Source organism: Narcine bancroftii, chromosome 4 (assembly GCF_036971445.1).
Source record: "Narcine bancroftii isolate sNarBan1 chromosome 4, sNarBan1.hap1, whole genome shotgun sequence".
Lineage (NCBI taxonomy): Eukaryota > Metazoa > Chordata > Chondrichthyes > Torpediniformes > Narcinidae > Narcine > Narcine bancroftii.
The window spans coordinates 128,647,837-128,664,487 of NC_091472.1; the positions used below are offsets into that span (position 1 = coordinate 128,647,837).

The 16,651-nt window shown below is 42.7% G+C and overlaps 1 protein-coding gene and 1 long non-coding RNA gene across 5 annotated transcripts in view; one reads left to right on the forward strand and one right to left on the reverse strand.

Moving 5' to 3' along the window:
• inpp5jb (inositol polyphosphate-5-phosphatase Jb) overlaps window positions 1-16,651 on the forward strand; it is a 75,971-nt gene that overhangs the window by 47,715 nt on the left and 11,605 nt on the right. For 3 of the 4 annotated variants that reach the window (XM_069932823.1, XM_069932821.1, XM_069932822.1), the window contains exons 4-10: window positions 469-577; window positions 3,743-3,859; window positions 5,478-5,653; window positions 6,400-6,511; window positions 10,363-10,472; window positions 12,861-13,077; window positions 13,414-13,551. In XM_069932823.1, the coding sequence (XP_069788924.1) occupies window positions 469-577; window positions 3,743-3,859; window positions 5,478-5,653; window positions 6,400-6,511; window positions 10,363-10,472; window positions 12,861-13,077; window positions 13,414-13,551 (979 nt within the window). The remainder of the gene's footprint in view (window positions 1-468; window positions 578-3,742; window positions 3,860-5,477; window positions 5,654-6,399; window positions 6,512-10,362; window positions 10,473-12,860; window positions 13,078-13,413; window positions 13,552-16,651) is intronic. The other variant, XM_069932824.1, reaches the window with a different exon arrangement.
• Window positions 1-16,651, reverse strand: part of LOC138761145 (uncharacterized) — an 83,135-nt gene that overhangs the window by 28,869 nt on the left and 37,615 nt on the right. The window contains exon 3 of the long non-coding RNA XR_011356142.1: window positions 1,132-1,297. This is a non-coding gene — a long non-coding RNA (uncharacterized lncRNA). The remainder of the gene's footprint in view (window positions 1-1,131; window positions 1,298-16,651) is intronic.

The following is a 16,651-nucleotide window of genomic DNA, read 5'->3' on the forward strand; positions in this document are numbered from 1 at the left end:
ATACTTTAATCTCTTGCTGGAGTAGTACTTCCATAATTGAGCAGGTTGTTGGAATTGAAATTCAGGGGCCACAGACAAGCATTCCAATGTTGTGTAAAAGCCATGTGAACCTTCAGGGTACTAGAACCTTACCCAAGCGCCTTTCCATCACATCTTTTGGAGGAGAGACATTGGCAGCCACCAATAGAATTCCAGCTGAACCCAATCTCACTCAACTTCTGCAATTCCCAGCAAGCCATTGAACAACAGAAGGGAATCTGACTTTCCTTTCCCAGTCTGACTGGAGGCATCATGCTAGTCCCTTAATTCAAACACCTCCACATGGAGAAATCTGCTGGTAAGAGGAGATAGAAATCTGACCGTTGCCCCAGATCCTTGTGCTGTAGGAGCAGATGGTCACCTGCAGGTGAGGAAACACATTCTATATATATATATATATATATAAAAGGATTTTTTTTGTGTTTGAAGTTTGCAGGAAGTGAATTCGATGATAAATAAAAGACTGAAGGATGCCATCTTCACTGACCAATGGAGTGAGATCTTTATGGACACTCTTAGTCCCTTTGGTTATGTGTTGGTAAGTTTAAAATAAATATTCAAAAGTATTGCAAGGATATTACCCTTGCTAATAATACTTGCCATACTGAGAGACCTTACTTCTATCTATGATCTTTTCCTTTCCTCCTCCACTGTGGATAAACTCCCCAAACACTGTTCTGCCTCTTCATTATGTGTGAGGCGCACCCACAAGGTTCAATAATGGCCACAGCAGCTGAGTTGAATCTTACCCTAGTTTAATAACCATGATTCCTACCAGTGGCAGCTGACAGAGGATTCGAATTGAGAAGGGGTGAAGGCTTCAGCAGCAGGTGCTTACTCCACAGAGGCAATCTTTGAGATTGGGAGAATATGGGCTTGGAATTTCAGCTAATTTTGGATAAGGGTTCTGAACGGCTTGTATCTAGTCAAGACTACAGATAGAAAGTTAGAATTATTGGGGAGAGGACCAAGTCCATGATGAGTTAACAAGTGGTGGCACAGAGGATGCAACAATGTGGCAAGCCAAGAAAAAAGGCAGATTATATATCTAGCCAATTATTCACTGAAGGATACTAAACTTCAGTAACCTACCTCTGGTTATGGGTCATTAATGCTGAAGGGAACATTCACCACTCTTCATCAATAACCGCCCATTAAAAGATCCTGGTCATAATGAAACCCAGTCCCACCTCTCGGCAAAGATGTTCCAGTGCTGAAGCTCCTTGTGGCTGTCAGTCAATCAGCGCAGCCTTTTATCCTTCAAAGAAAACAACTATTTAAAGTCAATATTATCAACCATGGCACAAAACTCCTAGTCCATCTTGCAGCAACAATTCTTTTTGAATATTTTTGATTTTCACGGTGTCATATAAATTTAAACACACAATCTCTTCCAACACCAGTATAGCATAGTCTTTTTTTTTTATCCTCCCCTACACCCTTCTCACAGCCCCCTTGCCCTGATGCAACTAAGAATAAAATCATAATACAGATACAAAAAACAGAAATACCAATGGGGTCACTGACCCTACAGAAACCTAGGAAAAACCCCAGGAGAGAGAAAACAAAATCCAAAATAACTGAATAACCAAAGGTAATGAATAAAAAGAAAAAATTTACCAGCAGAGCACATCCCATTTCCTTGATCCAAATGCTGGGATGGATTGTTTTAGTACCCTTGTTCTGAAGGGGATAAGGTTGCCTTACTCTAACGAATGTGTCATTTTTCCTCCTTAAATTGTATGTGGTTTTCTCCAGGGGAAGGCAACTCTGCATTTACATATCCATTGTATAATGTTTAGTCGGACTTCCACATGACTGCTTTACATCTCCTAGCTACCAACAAGGTGATCTTCATAAACTGAATTTGGTACTTGAACAGTTTAAAACCCATGTCCATAATGTTCCCCAGAAGGTACAATTCCGGATCTTGTGGAAAATCCAACTTTGTAATTTTTTTCAGAATGTCCCCCAGGTTCTCCCAGAAAGACCTCACAGCCAGGTTGAATGGATAAAGGTTCCAATCTCCACACCACACCCAAAGCACATTTCTGAGATTTCTGGTTTAGATTTGTGTAGTTTTTGAGGTGAGGTACAGTTGATGAGGAAATTGTATTGAGGCAGCAACAATTCTTGCTCAGAGGCATGGATTGCCAACAGCAGGCAGCTCAAAGTACTGAAGGGATGTTACCATTGTTGCCTGTGCAAAACCCTTCAAATCTCTTGAAAGGGTAAATGAAGCAACATTGTGCCATCTCCTTGGCCAACATCTCAGTACTGAGACCCTCATTAGACTCAGTCAGTTCTGATGGGCAGGACATGCTATTTGCATCCCCAACACCAGATTTCTGAACTACACTCTTTTGAGCTCTTGTCATTCTAAAGGGTTAGCAGGCAGGCAGAGGAAATGGTTCAAGGATGTACTCAAAAATTCCTTTTGGAAAAAAATGCAAGATTCCCATCAGGTGAAGGAGGATTCAGAATAATTTTGAGAACATTGAGTTCATATGTCAAGTGCTTAACGTGAACAGTGCAAGGACCCTCCCACCTCCCACAGTGTCCAGCTGCACCTCCCAACATCTGTGGCAAAGTCAATGGTTCCCATCAGTCCCCTCAGAGCCCACAGACTAGGTTGGAAGCAGATCCTGAGGGTCTCTCCAAGATCCAGAGGTATTGACCAAAATGCCAGATCTCACTCTGGCATTTGAAGTATATGAATCTTGTTTAAAAAGAAACTGAAAATAAAAAGTTGATATCAGTTTAAGTGGCCTTGAGGATGTTAGATTATCATGAAACCCAAATGATCACCAATGTCCTTTAGGGACAGAAACATACTATATGACATAGCATATGGTTGGCGAACATACAGTATGCTCTAAGTCCACACTATGTCGTTGACTTGTTATTGCCTTCTGACATCCTGGATGATGAGTGTTACATATCAGCTTTTCCTAAAGTCCCCACATTGCAAAAAGTTCATCAGTTTATTCCAAAAGCAAACATCCCACAGCTATGTAGATGAGGTGATGAGAGAGCCAGGGATAGGTACTTAAGAGATATCTGAGGGTAATGGTGGGATGACAAAACTGGGAAAAGATTCACTATTCTCATGATAATTCCCTTCCTTCACATGACTATTTACTATTTTGGTTTCAACTCGCTTTCAGCCCTGCACTTCAGAAGTCCTTCCCTAAAATCCTGAACTTCAAATTCCTCCTCCTCTTTTAAGACAATCACCCTTCCCTTGCAAATGAGCCCGACGAATGAATATTTGCTCCTGCTCCTCTGCATCTTTTTTGTCCAGCCCACATAACCCTGTGTGCAGAAGCACCGTGGAACTTTTTGTGGGGCTGGAAATGCTTCATCTTTTCCAGTGATGTTTCAATGTTAAATGAAGTGGTAGTAGTATTTTTGTAATAAAATGTGGTAGAACAGTGTAATACATGTATTGTACTGGTTGGCCTGCCCTGATACTGTAACTCCATCCCCTCAGGATTTCTAATAAAAGTGGTACTGCCCAATCCCCTCCCTCAATACTGCCTTGGAATCAGGCCAAGAGCATGAAAGATATGCTTGTAAGTTTATAGTGATTAAAGCCTATTAATCTAAACTTCTGGTCTGTCAGGTTTAATTGATAGTGCTACAATAACATTGACTCAAATTGCTTTGATTTTAAATTGCTTCCAATTTTCTTCTGGACCAGGTAACCTCTGAGAGGATGCAGGGGCAGCTGCTCTTGCTGTTTGCCAAGTACTACCTCCTCCCAAATCTGCAGGATATCCAGACAAACTGCACCAGAACAGGACTTGGAGGATACTGGGTAAGCGTCAAAACCTCAAAAAATCTATATCTTTGGAGGAATTATTTGATTTTTATTTTCCCAGGACAAACAATCTAAAATCATGATTCAAATATTGTTGAGGCGACCACTGTTTTCCCTTGCCATACCCCGACCCTCTGATTAATTCTTTGGAGATGTTTCATGGTTGCCATTATCTTGGCTTCATGGCAGTACTCCCTGCATGAGTTTGGAGCATGAAGATGAGTAGACTATTATATCCTGAGGGCATCACAGGCAAGCTTATTCTCAGGACTGCAGTTGGCTGATTTAACCCACTCCAAACCCTGGGATTCTGAGGTCAACTCTTATACAAATAATTAGGTGACCATAAACTGCTGATTGTACCTGGCTTGCCCTGGACTGTGCATGAAATGTGCAGTTACCAAATGTGAAATGCTGTGGAAACCCAAACTTAAGGCTAAACCTGAATCTACTAGCCACTCAAACCACATATAGGTTACCAGAGGTAAACTGTTCTGTTTATCTCTGACTAAAAGCAGAGACCAATCACCAGAAAGACCTCAGTTCCTAAAGTCTACAGCCATTCCTCCCACCCTACTCTGTCACAATAAATAATCAAATTACCTCTGTGAGCCCCATAATAGATCTCAGAAATATGTTCATCCTCACACCAGCACAAAGATGAGGAAGCTGGTGAGAGGTTAGAGTTGCTTCAGAATCCTCAGTGATCTCCCTGCTCAGTGATAACCATTCATTGTTTATGGTGCATAAGGTCGGTAGCTGTTTGTGGTACCCACTCATTCACATCCTGCCACATTGTTCTGTTGTCAATTGCCAATGGAAGTAGCTCATTATGTCAGAGAAGTGAATGCGAATCTAGACACTAATTACTGTTTGCAGACAGTTAATCTATTCTGTAACACATACTTGACAGCACTGCGTCATCGACCCTGGATTTACTGAGAGAGAAATAATAGTATGCATCTCTTATTCTAAATATCTGTCTGCCAATATATGACTGACTGTGTCTATGTCCAAGTTCATCTGTGCATCTGTTTGTCCAGGATGACAGGCATTGATGGTTTGGATGGCCAAAGGATTTTCCAAAGGCTTGCAATGGCTAACACAGAGGGAGCATAGTTTTAAGGTGGTTGGGAGTAGGTGCAGGGTGGGGGGGGGGGGGGGGTTGTAAGAGGTAGGTTTTTCTCAAAGAGTGGTGGGTGCACGGAATAGTGGTGGAGGTAGGTTCACTAGGATCTATTAAGAGACTATTTTATGGTACTTGGAACTGAGACCAGACAGCCCTCGAACATCACCTCACAAGCCTGATGATCCCTGCACTTGTTTGGAACAGGCAATCATCTTGAAGGCAAAGGCAGCAAGTGAAGACAGAGCCAATCCCTTCTGAATAGCTCAGGAAAGTCAGCTTTCGATTATTTTTATCATCTTGCTCAAGGCTTCTGCCTCTCCAACCTTGCAGAGTTGCCCATCGTTTTCAGCTCCCGGACCTGAGTAATAGAAGAGTTGAGGTGGTGATGTTCCAGGGTCCTGTCCCCTGCTGGGCATTGGTGTAGTATCCACTGAGGTGTGGGACCATGTCTTCATGTCAGTGACTCTGTCCAATGTTATGCAATAGGGGAACAAGGGAGCGGTCAGTGTCCGGCTGGCATTGTGTGGGCATATGATTTGTTTCCTCAACTGCCACTTGCCGGCTCACATGGAGAACTCTGAGCAGCGGATGGACGACTTTGAGAGCATCCTCCAGTTGCAGCAGTTTAATGGGCCAATCGCCAGTGGAGTCCTCGATCATGAGTGAGTATCAGCTCCACCCTCGGGGCCTCACTACCAGCAGCCGTCAGCCCTCTAGGAGGAGAGCAGGAGAGTGCCTGACACAGATGTTTTCTAAAAGTGGGATTGTTAAAGGAGCAGTGCACAAAAGTGCTGGAAAACTCAGCAGGACATGCAGCGTCCATGGGGAGTGAAAGGAGGTCAATGATTTGGGCCTGACACCTTCGACAGAAGAGCTGGAAATCTGGCAGCACCCCGAATAGAAAGGTGGGGGAGGGAGAGGAACACAGACTAACGGGAAGAAGTAATAGATGGATTTAGGTGGGAGGGTAAAGAAGATAAAGAAGTTGAGAAATGATAGGGGAGAGAGCAAAGGGCTAAGAAGGGGAGCTCTCTGATAAGAGAGGAGAGGCAAGGGGGTAGGAGCTGCAGGAAGGAAGAAAGAAAGAGAGAGACCAGGGAAGGGGGTGAACGGAAACTGGAGCCTTTTTATAATGAGTTGCTCCCATGTGTGTCAATTTAAGGAAAGGAAATTGGACTGAAGGGGTAAGTGTTAAATCTGCTGTGTCGCAAGGGTAAGATAATGAAGGCAAAGGGCCTGCAGATTAAGACTTGCTGAGAAAGTGACCTGAGCTGCGGTGCTGGTGGAAGTCATGGGTGGAAAAGGCAGAGGTTGTATTTAAAAGCAATAAAGGCTTTTGGTGTCAGGGTCGTATGGGAGAAACACAGATCCTCCTTATCAACTGTTGCTCTATTGTGTCTCTGAACAGTGTTGTCTTCTGGTTCGGTGACCTGAACTTTCGAATCGAGCAGTATGATATTCGTTTCGTCAAAAATGCCATCGAAAAGAATAAGTTGGGTGTCCTATGGGAGAAGGACCAGGTACAACCAATAGCACGCACATTTCTTAGATCTTGTTATGAAGGAAGCCATCAACCCATTCAATCCAGGCCGTCTCCTGGAGTAATCCAATTCCCCTGTCTCACCCAAACCCTGATTCTCCTTTCACCACATACACTAGGGGTGGAAGTGAGGGGGAGGGAGGGGGAGGAAAAATTGACAGTGACCACTTAATAGTCGATACCGTGTAAAAGTCAACCCCCATATTTATGGCTGCTCATCCGAACTCCTGACACCTCAACTGCTGTCTTTTGCCTAGGCCCTAACCACCTGTCCATCCAATTTCCAGACATCCCAACCACTCGATAACTGGAGCTCCCAATGCTCCGACCGCCATCTCTCATCTAGGCCCTGACCGTCTCCCAATCCAAGTTCCCAATGTCCCAACCGCCCACTCACCAGAGCTCCCAGCAGCCTGACTGCTCATCCACCAGAGCTCCCGACGCTCTGAACATGTATTCGCCATCTGTCTGCCCATCTGAGCTCCTGACCTTACCGCCATCTTTCACCTAGGCCCTGGCCACCCACCCACTGGAGCACTCAATGCCCCAACCGCGGATCTTTGCCTCATCCGCCTTCCCATCTGAGCTCCTGACTCCCAAACATGGATTTATCACCACCCATCTGAGTTCCCGATGCCCCAACCACAGATCCTCACCTCGACCACCCCCCTATCTGAGCTCCCAACACTCAGAAAGTGGACTTACGACTTTGTCCCAACCATCTGAGCTTCCAACGCCTCAAACAATACAGGTTTAACTGCAGTCAAAAGTAGTATATTTGTAATAGATGACCCCCTAAATTTTACCCTAAAAATTGGTCCCCAAAACTTGACTATTACATGAGTATATTTGGTAATCGCTTCTAAAGGATGTCAGAGGAAACAGAGCATCTGATGTATTCAATGTGTATGGTTGGGGGGGGGAAGCATGATGCAAACTCAGGTAGCATAAGAGTTCAGCAGGTAGTAATGTTACCCCAAGCTGCTGTAATTCCATGCCAATGTGCCATTCTTCGAGCTCTCAAACTCAGTTCCAAGGTTTGTTCAAGTAAATCTGGCAAGGGAGTTTGATTGCCAGTGAGATAGTGGAAGATTTCTGGCCAAGTCACACACGGTATTCAGAGCATCTGCACTGCTTAAGGCAGTGGAACCTCCGATTAACAGGGCAGGACAGTGATCAGTGGGTTTACACAGTGAGTTAACATGTTAGTATAGACTCAAAGCACAATCTGCTTGATCTGTCCTCCCTGTGTTCTTGGCCTAGCTTTACCTCAGTACAATCAATCATACACATGCAGCTGCCCCTTTTGTCATTGCCCAAGGAAATGGGGCCTGATCACCAGGTGTGTTGCCATGACAGCAAGTCCATTTTGGGAAATGCAAAATTTTGAAAATCAGATGCCCTGTGGCTAAATAGAAAGTTCTCTATCTTTCTGTCTTACAAGAACAAACAAGCCACATCAGTTGAAATAAAGAGAGAATTAGTGCTAAAAAACAGTGCAGATGTGAAGGAAGATTCAACAGTTCTGTACTTCAGGTGTAGAGCGTTCGGGGAGTGTTTGAGATGCCCTTTGAAATATCATAGTTTCCTTCATCTTTTTAATGTATGACTCCCTTCAGGTTGTTGGCCTGACATCATGTGCATCTGGGACAACTCTATGGGGTGCAGTCAAACTGTATCATTAATTGACCTGCACACAATAACTTCCAAGTATTTCTCCTCCTTGTTGGGATGCACCTGGAGCTAGAGTCCACAATCTTAAAATAAAGGGTAGGCTTTTTGGGCTGACATGGAGAAACATTTCTTCACCAAGAAGATGGTGAATCTTTGCATCCTTTAAGTCTCAGTCACTGATCGCATTCAAAGCAGGAATATATAGATTTCTGGATTTGGGAAACAGACAGGAAACAGTTTTGAAGTTGGAGGTTATCTGTAAGTGATAGAATAAGATTGATGTGCCGAATGGGCTTCTTTTTTATGTTCTTATTTACTGCTGTTCTTTGTGCTCTTTCTTCTGTTCCTGAGTTCTGAGAGAGTTTTGCTGGTTATGAGGGGGTCTGAGTTTTAGAGAGAGGTTGAGCAAGCAAGGGCTTTATTCCTTGAGAGCTGGAAGATGAAGGGTGATTTCATAAAGGAGTACCCACACTCCCACACTCCTGTTCGGCTCCGAATCATGGGTCCTCTACCGGCACCACCTACGGCTCCTAGAACGCTTCCACCAGCGTTGTCTCCGCTCCATCCTCAACATCCATTGGAGCGCTTACACCCCTAACGTCGAAGTACTCGAGATGGCAGAGGTCGACAGCATCGAGTCCACGCTTATGAAGATCCAGCTGCGCTGGATGGGTCACGTCTCCAGAATGGAGGACCATCGCCTTCCCAAGATCGTATTATATGGCGAGCTCTCCACTGGCCACCGTGACAGAGGTGCACCAAAGAAAAGGTACAAGGACTGCCTAAAGAAATCTCTTGGTGCCTGCCACATTGACCACCGCCAGTGGGCTGATAACGCCTCAAACCGTGCATCTTGGCGCCTCACAGTTTGGCGGGCAGCAACCTCCTTTGAAGAAGACCGCAGAGCCCACCTCACTGACAAAAGGCAAAGGAGGAAAAACCCAACACCCAACCCCAACCAACCAATTTTCCCTTGCAACCGCTGCAATCGTGTCTGCCTGTCCCGCATCGGACTTGTCAGCCACAAACGAGCCTGCAGCTGACGTGGACTTTTTACCCCCTCCATAAATCTTCGTCCGCGAAGCCAAGCCAAAGAAAACAAAATCATAGAGGAATAGACTGAGTGAACACAGAGAGTCTTTTGCCAAGAGTAAGGACTTGATAACCAAAAAAACAAGGAGAATATGGAGATTTAACAGGAACCTGAGGGGTAACTATTTTACACAGAGGATGGTTAGTGTATGGAACAGGCTGGTAAAGAAGGTGATTGACGCAGATATTATTGCAATGTTTAAAAAATATTTGGGAAGAAACATGAATAGAATAGGTTCAGAAGGATATGGGCCAAATGTAAGCAGGTGGAACAAGTGTGGGTGGGATATTTAGGTCAGTATAGGTAAGTTGGGCCAAAGGGTCGATTTTTCAGTTTGATGCTGTGACCCATAGTGCCCTCTGCTGGTTCTGAGCTCCCAGTGCACTGTGTTTCAATGCAGCAAATCAGATGTTATAATTGAGGTGCAGGCTACCCTTAGCAGATGTAATCAGACAGATCTATAAAAATAATTATCTTTATTCAAAGTTTTAAAGTGTGGTGCAGCAAAATAAATCTGGATGATGTAAAAATTTGAATCCAGTGTTTTTTTGATAATCATGAATTAAACTAAAATTGAATCGATGTTGCAGATTCTTATTTTTTTTTTAGTCGACTCCTGCTGATTGAATATTTTTGATTTTAATATCTTTACAATTAACCTGAGCACATCAGATCTGAACAAACTATAAATCAAAGGGAACAAAAATAAACTACTGCTTAGTTTGGAAAACAAATGAAAACCAAAATGGAAATACCTAATATGTCAGGCAACATCTGCGGGGAAAGAACCATGTAACATTACAGTTCAGTGCCCTAAAATGTTTGCTTTGTTTTCCTTGCTCACTGGCATGTTTAATGTCTCTGACAGTCTGCCATCTCCAACAGCACAGCCCTTTCTCAATTATGATAATCAGGCTTGATTATGTGCTTAAGTATTGGGACATATGACCTTCTGATACAGTGGCAAGATTGCTGACATTGAGCCATGTTTAGCAATTGATGTTAAATAAATTGTTTGCCATGGTTAGTCACACCTTATTAACAATGCTACTTGTCTTTGTCAGTTGAACATTGCAAAGGTGATTGAGCCTTCATTGAATGGATTTCAAGAAGGGCCCCTCAATTTCAGGCCAACATACAAGTACGACGTGGGCACAAACACATTTGACACCAGGTAGGACAACTCAGTCATTCTCTCCTTGTGACATCTGGAGATGTAGTGTTGCCCTATCCCATTGACCATTCGTCTAAGTTAACATCCTTTGGCTATTCCTACTACAGATTAGGAAATCTCAGGAAATAGCAAATTTCATACATCAATCAACAGATATAAAATTATCCCAAGACACACGCATTTCCACTGGAAAAAGAAGTTCATCAAAAATGCCAGCTATATTTCAATGGGAATTCTCAAATAGGAGGTTCATCAAGTTTAGAGCATACATTGGAGATAATGTGCTGACATAGATGGAGAATTATTTATTGAATAGAAACCAGAGAGTGGAACCAACTGCAGCCATTGGAATGAAGCTTGGGTCCCAGCTATTCACCCATGATATATTTCCAAGTTTGCTGTGGATGGATCATGAGTTGTGGGAGGAAGGTGTGATAATATTAACAAGCTGAGTGAGTGGGCAAGAATGTAGCAGATGCCATGTGATGAGGAAAGCAGGTGCACAAAATAGAAAAACAATCTTTTAACAATTCCTGAGAGATTTGAGTAATGTTAATGTTCCAAAGGACTGAGGTGTGCTCCTACATGAATCACAGACAGCCAGTATGCTGGCGCAGCAGTCAGGAAGGCAAAGCAGATATTATTCCTTATGTTGCAGCTACATAAGACCTTGGTTGGACCACACTTCGAACATTCTGTTCAGTTTGGTCACCTCACTACAGGTATGATGTGGATACTATAGACAGGGTGCAGAGGGGATTTACAAGGATGTTATCTGGATTAGAGATCATCCTTTATGAATAAACGTCCTTGGAGCATCAATGCACGTGGGGTGGGTTGATAGAACTACATCTCATCAAGGCATTTATTATGAAGATGGCCGGAGTCTTTTTTCCCAGGGCTGAAATGGCTAACACAAGGGGAATAGATTTAAGGTGCTTGGGAGTAAGTCAGGGGGGATGTAAAGAAGTAAGTTTTTCACACAGAGTGGTGGGTGGCAATGGTGGTGGTGGCAAATACAATAGGATCTTTTAAGAGAATATTAGATAGGTACATGGAACTTCTGGTAATTATGTAGAGTCAGTGTGTGACTATACTGCAATACATCGTACAGTGTTTCTAGCCAACAAAGGGATATACTTGCCATAGCAAGTACGACTTATTGCAGAATTCCACATCGTTAGTGAAGATTCACTAAATTTGTTCCAAAATGACAGGTTTACCATACAGGTATAGATGATGAAGACTGCAGCTATGTGCTTTTGAGATAAGAAGAATTGAAAGATGATCTCAGAGAAATATAAAAAACTATGGCAGGCTCAACAGGGTGGGTGTAGGTTGATGCTTCATGTGGCCAAGCAAACGAGAACCACAGGTCAGTATCAAAAGTATTAAAATAAGTAATTTAGGACTGAAGAGCAGAGAATTGTATTGATGTATTGTATTGATGTATAGATTCTCTTATCTTGAAGAACTCTGAGGATTCAATCATTAGGTTCATTCAAAATAGAGATTGATAGAATGAAATAATGGGAAATAGGGATAGAAGAGAAAAATGGTGTTTCAGAGTTAACAGGATGGAAACTGGCCCTTCGGCCCAAGTCGTCATGACAACCAAGCTATCTATCTGAGCTAAACCCATTTTCCTGAATTGGCCCCTATTCCTCAAAACCTTTCCTCTTCATGTACCTGTCTAACATGAAAACTCCTTACCGTAAGCAGTCAAGACCAGGACTGAAACTGGTTGCTGGTGCAGCACTAACTGCACCATCTTGTAACTAGAGGAAGAAAGATTGGATGAAAAGTGAAAGAGGTGGAGGGAAAAGGAAAAGCAATGTTTCATAATTCTCCAATGACTATTTAAGGAAAAATAAGTCCTGGAGCTTGGCAATAATTAAGATTTAGCAGAATAATAACCATACTGGTTATACAAGAACAGGAAAGTCCTAATTTCTAGCAGTGTTTAGTCTGTTTCTGAGATATTCCCAATGGAATTTCACAATGCTGAGTTACTTGAATGGGAGCCAGAAAGCAACATTGCTGTGTTCAGCAAATATGAACAGTAGCATCTAAAGGTTTGACAAAACGTAAAAGATACACCAGTTCACAATCTCATTATAGCAGCTGGGGGATTTAAATTCAGTTAATGAGATAAATCTAGAATTAATAAAAAAAAGTTATAGTGATGTAATAACCTAACTCATTCACACATATCCTTTAGGGGAAATAAATCATTTGTTTTCACTCAGGTTGGTTTATATGTAACACCAGTCCATAGCACAGTGTTTGACTCTTGACCATTTGTGATGAAGCCTGACATTGCACGCTGCGACATCATGGCCAGCGAAGGCTCCAATTTCACCCTTGCAATTTTCCACTGGTTCCTAGTTCTAAGAAACGCAAACCTGCCTGGACAGATCGGATTCTCTGGAGGGTGAAGATGTCTGGTAGCTACGACTTACTGCAGAATTCCACATCGTTGGCATCGAGTAACTCCTCAGCCAGCAAGCACAGGCCCATTGAGGTGTTCCAGCGCGCATATCGTAGTCACATGGAGTACCTCATCAGTGACCACAAACCTGTCAGTGCCATCTTCTGCTTGAAGGTGAGTCATTGCTGCTCAAAGAAGTAAAATGGATACCAGCATTGGAACTGTATGGGAGTAGAGAACTGGAATATGAAAACAATATGCAAAAACTTTATCTGTCTTAGAGCTGATATATAGTCAAATAGTCATGCTCAGAATAGTTTTTCTTTCTGCCCCAGGAGACATATTTCTGCCTTGCATTTAAACTCATGATACTACAATTTGGAAATGTTAAAGTAAGAGTTGTCTTTCACTGTGGCCATTATCCCTGGGAACTGATTATTGTTGGTCTAAACTTGTGTATTTAAAACTCTGAGTATTTCCTTTTTTTTTTTGCATTTTTTTTCTTTATAGTTTTCTCAGAAGCTACAGACTCCATTAATTCAGCTACAGGTGGAGGATGAGTGGAACCAGCCATCGGACGCTGTCGTGCGTTACAGGATGGCAGGCTCCTATGCTAAGAGTACGTGGGACTGGCTTGGTTTGTACAGGGTAAGCTCTTCACAGCACAACTGTGTGTGAGTTCGGGAAGAAATGTACGATCAGAAATCAAAGCTCAGCCACAGACTGCCATCTGATCTGCTGCGTCATGTTCAGATAATATCCTCAGGACTCCTGGGGGAGTGAGGAGCAAGGTATCAAGACTGAAATGATAGCATTTTACATTTCTGTCTTGTATTTCCAGGATCCAAGATTTTGTATAGGAGCATAAGAAGTAAGCAGGGAAATTGTTTCAGTCATGTGAATTCTATTTTCCTTTTCCAGTCTGCCTCTTGTGCATCTCCATTGGCAGGTGAATATGGTTGAAGCAGCAAAGCAAGCTGTGGTTCAATACTTTGCTACCTCCTTAGGTCAACAAAGGGGATGATAAATTCCAGCTCTACTCTCCTGAACAGGAATACAATAATTATATGAGTCGGTACTATGATGACATGATAGATACCTTCACTGCCGCATATTTTATTTCGTGGTCAGGACATTGTAGATGGAGAAGAGTGTGCTTCTAATTCTCCCTGCACAGACAATGTGCAGGACACTGCATTCATCCTGCCCTCCTCCCATAGATGTCCTGCCTATGGTGGAAAAACTATTACAAAAGAGACAGTGACATAAATAGACAAAGGGATAGGTCCTATTTATACAGCTGAGTATTACTGAAACAAATAGGAGGTGCACTCATTTATGGGGTTATGGTTTCTGTACAGACAATAATAAGCTCATGCCACATTCTAGCAATGCAAGACAAGTATAAATTTAGGGGTAAAAGGAACATGAGTTGTGATCTAACTACATGTGGAAGTGCTTTATTTCCTACCTCATTATTTGTGAAAGCAAGAAGCAGGAAATGAAAGAGGGAATGTTGTCTGTGACTGGAAATAAATGGTCAGCGTAGCAGTTAGTGCAGTACTGTAACAGGGACGGGTTCGAACCCAGCACTGTCTGGAAGGAGTTTGTACAGTCTCCCCTCCAGGTGCTCTGGTTTCCACCCACTCTTGTATGTTAATTGGATGTAATTGGGTGGCATGGGCTCATGGGCCAGAGGGACCTGTTACTGTGCTGTATGTCAAAATTAAACTAAACGGCCTCAGCGTTTAAGTGGCTTAGGTAACAACCTACACTGTTTCCTCTCCACACAGCTTCTAATGAACTGGCAGTTTTAGTTAATTAAAGTGCAAAATTGTCCATAAGTCCACATGTGGACCCGTCCACATACTGACTCCTCCCAATTCCCCAAGTGATATTTGAAGTTTTGGCTGTCTCTTGCCCCATAAATATAACATTTCACAGCCCATGCTCAATTCTGACATGGGGTACTATATCACATGAGAGCAGAAATCTGAGTGAATCAGGTATACATCACAGGACTTTTACCATTAAAAACAAATACAGAATTTTGCATCTTAATTGCAGTACAATAGTGTAAAATTGATATCAGAGATAATAAAAAGGTGGCATGTTTAATGGTCTGATATAATGACCTTACAATCTTATTTAAGGGCAATGGTAAGATAAATACTGTACTATTCATGCTGTTTGCCATTGTGTCCCTTTTTTGTAGCTCTTATAAGTGGGCAAATCTATAGGTCAAAAATTCCTTTTGCCTCACTCTTCGCCCTGACAACCCAAGTGTCCTTGTTCAGCCTAAATGAGTCTACACGTTGTAGTCTCTCTGAGCCAGTTCAGCACATGCTGAGAACTGGTCTGAGGTGAATGCTGAGCCAAGAAAAGATTCCAGGCTTTGCAGTCATATAACCATATAACCATATAACCACTTACAGCACAGAACAGGCCAGTTCGGCCCTACTAGTCCATGCCGTAACAAATCCCCACCCTCCTAGTCCCACTGACCAGCACCCGGTCCATACCCCTCCAGTCCTCTCCTCTCCATGTAACTATCCAGTCTATCCTTAAATGTAACCAATGATCCCGCCTCAACCACATCTGCCGGAAGCTCATTCCACATTCCTACCACCCTTTGCGTAAAGAAATTTCCCCTCATGTTCCCCTTATAATTTTCCCCCTTCAATCTTAAACCATGCCCTCTAGTTTGAATTTCCCCCACTCTTAATTGAAAAAGCCTATCCACATTTACTCTGTCTGTCCCTTTTAAAATCTTAAACACCTCTATCAAGTCCCCCCTCAATCTTCTAGGCTCTAGAGAAAAGCCCTAGTATGCACAACTTTTGCCTGTAACTCAAACCTTGAAATCCTGTCAACATTCTCGTGAACCTTCTCTGCACTCTCTCTATTTTGTTTATATCTTTCCTATAATTTGGTGACCAAAACTGTACACAGTACTCCAAGTTTGGCCTCACCAATGCCTTGTACAATTTCATCATAACATCCCAACTCTTGAATTCAATACTCCGATTTATGAAGGCCAACATTCCAAATGCCTTCTTCACCACACCATCTACCTGAGTATCAGCCTTGAGGGTACTATTTACCATCACTCCTAAATCCCTTTGTTGCTCTGCACATCTCAATAGCCGACCATTTAATGCATATAACCTATTTAGATTTGCCTTTCCAAAATGTAACACCTCACACTTATCTGTATTAAATTCCATCAGCCATTTCTCAGCCCACACCTCCAGCCTTCCTAAATCACCTTTTAATCTACGGTAATCTTCCTCACTGTCCACAACACCACCAATCTTTGTATCATCCGCAAACTTGCTTATCCAATTCTCCACCCCTACTTCCAGATTGTTAATATATATAACAAACAATAGTGGACCCAGGACCGATCCCTGAGGAACACCACTAGTCACCGGCCTCCAATTGGACAAACAATTTTCTACCACTACTCTCTGACACCTCCCATCCAACCATTGCTGAATCCATTTCACTACCTTCTCATTCATACCTAATGCCTCCACCTTTTTTCCTAACTTCCTGTGGGGAACTTTGTCAAAAGCTTTACTAAAGTCTAAATAGACAACATCCACAGCTTTCCCTTCATCAACTTTTTTTGTAACCCCCTCGAAAAACTCAATCAGGTTTGTCAAGCATGATCTACCCCTGACAAAACCATGCTGATTACTCCCTATCAATCCCTGTACCTCCAAATATTTGTAAATACCGTCCC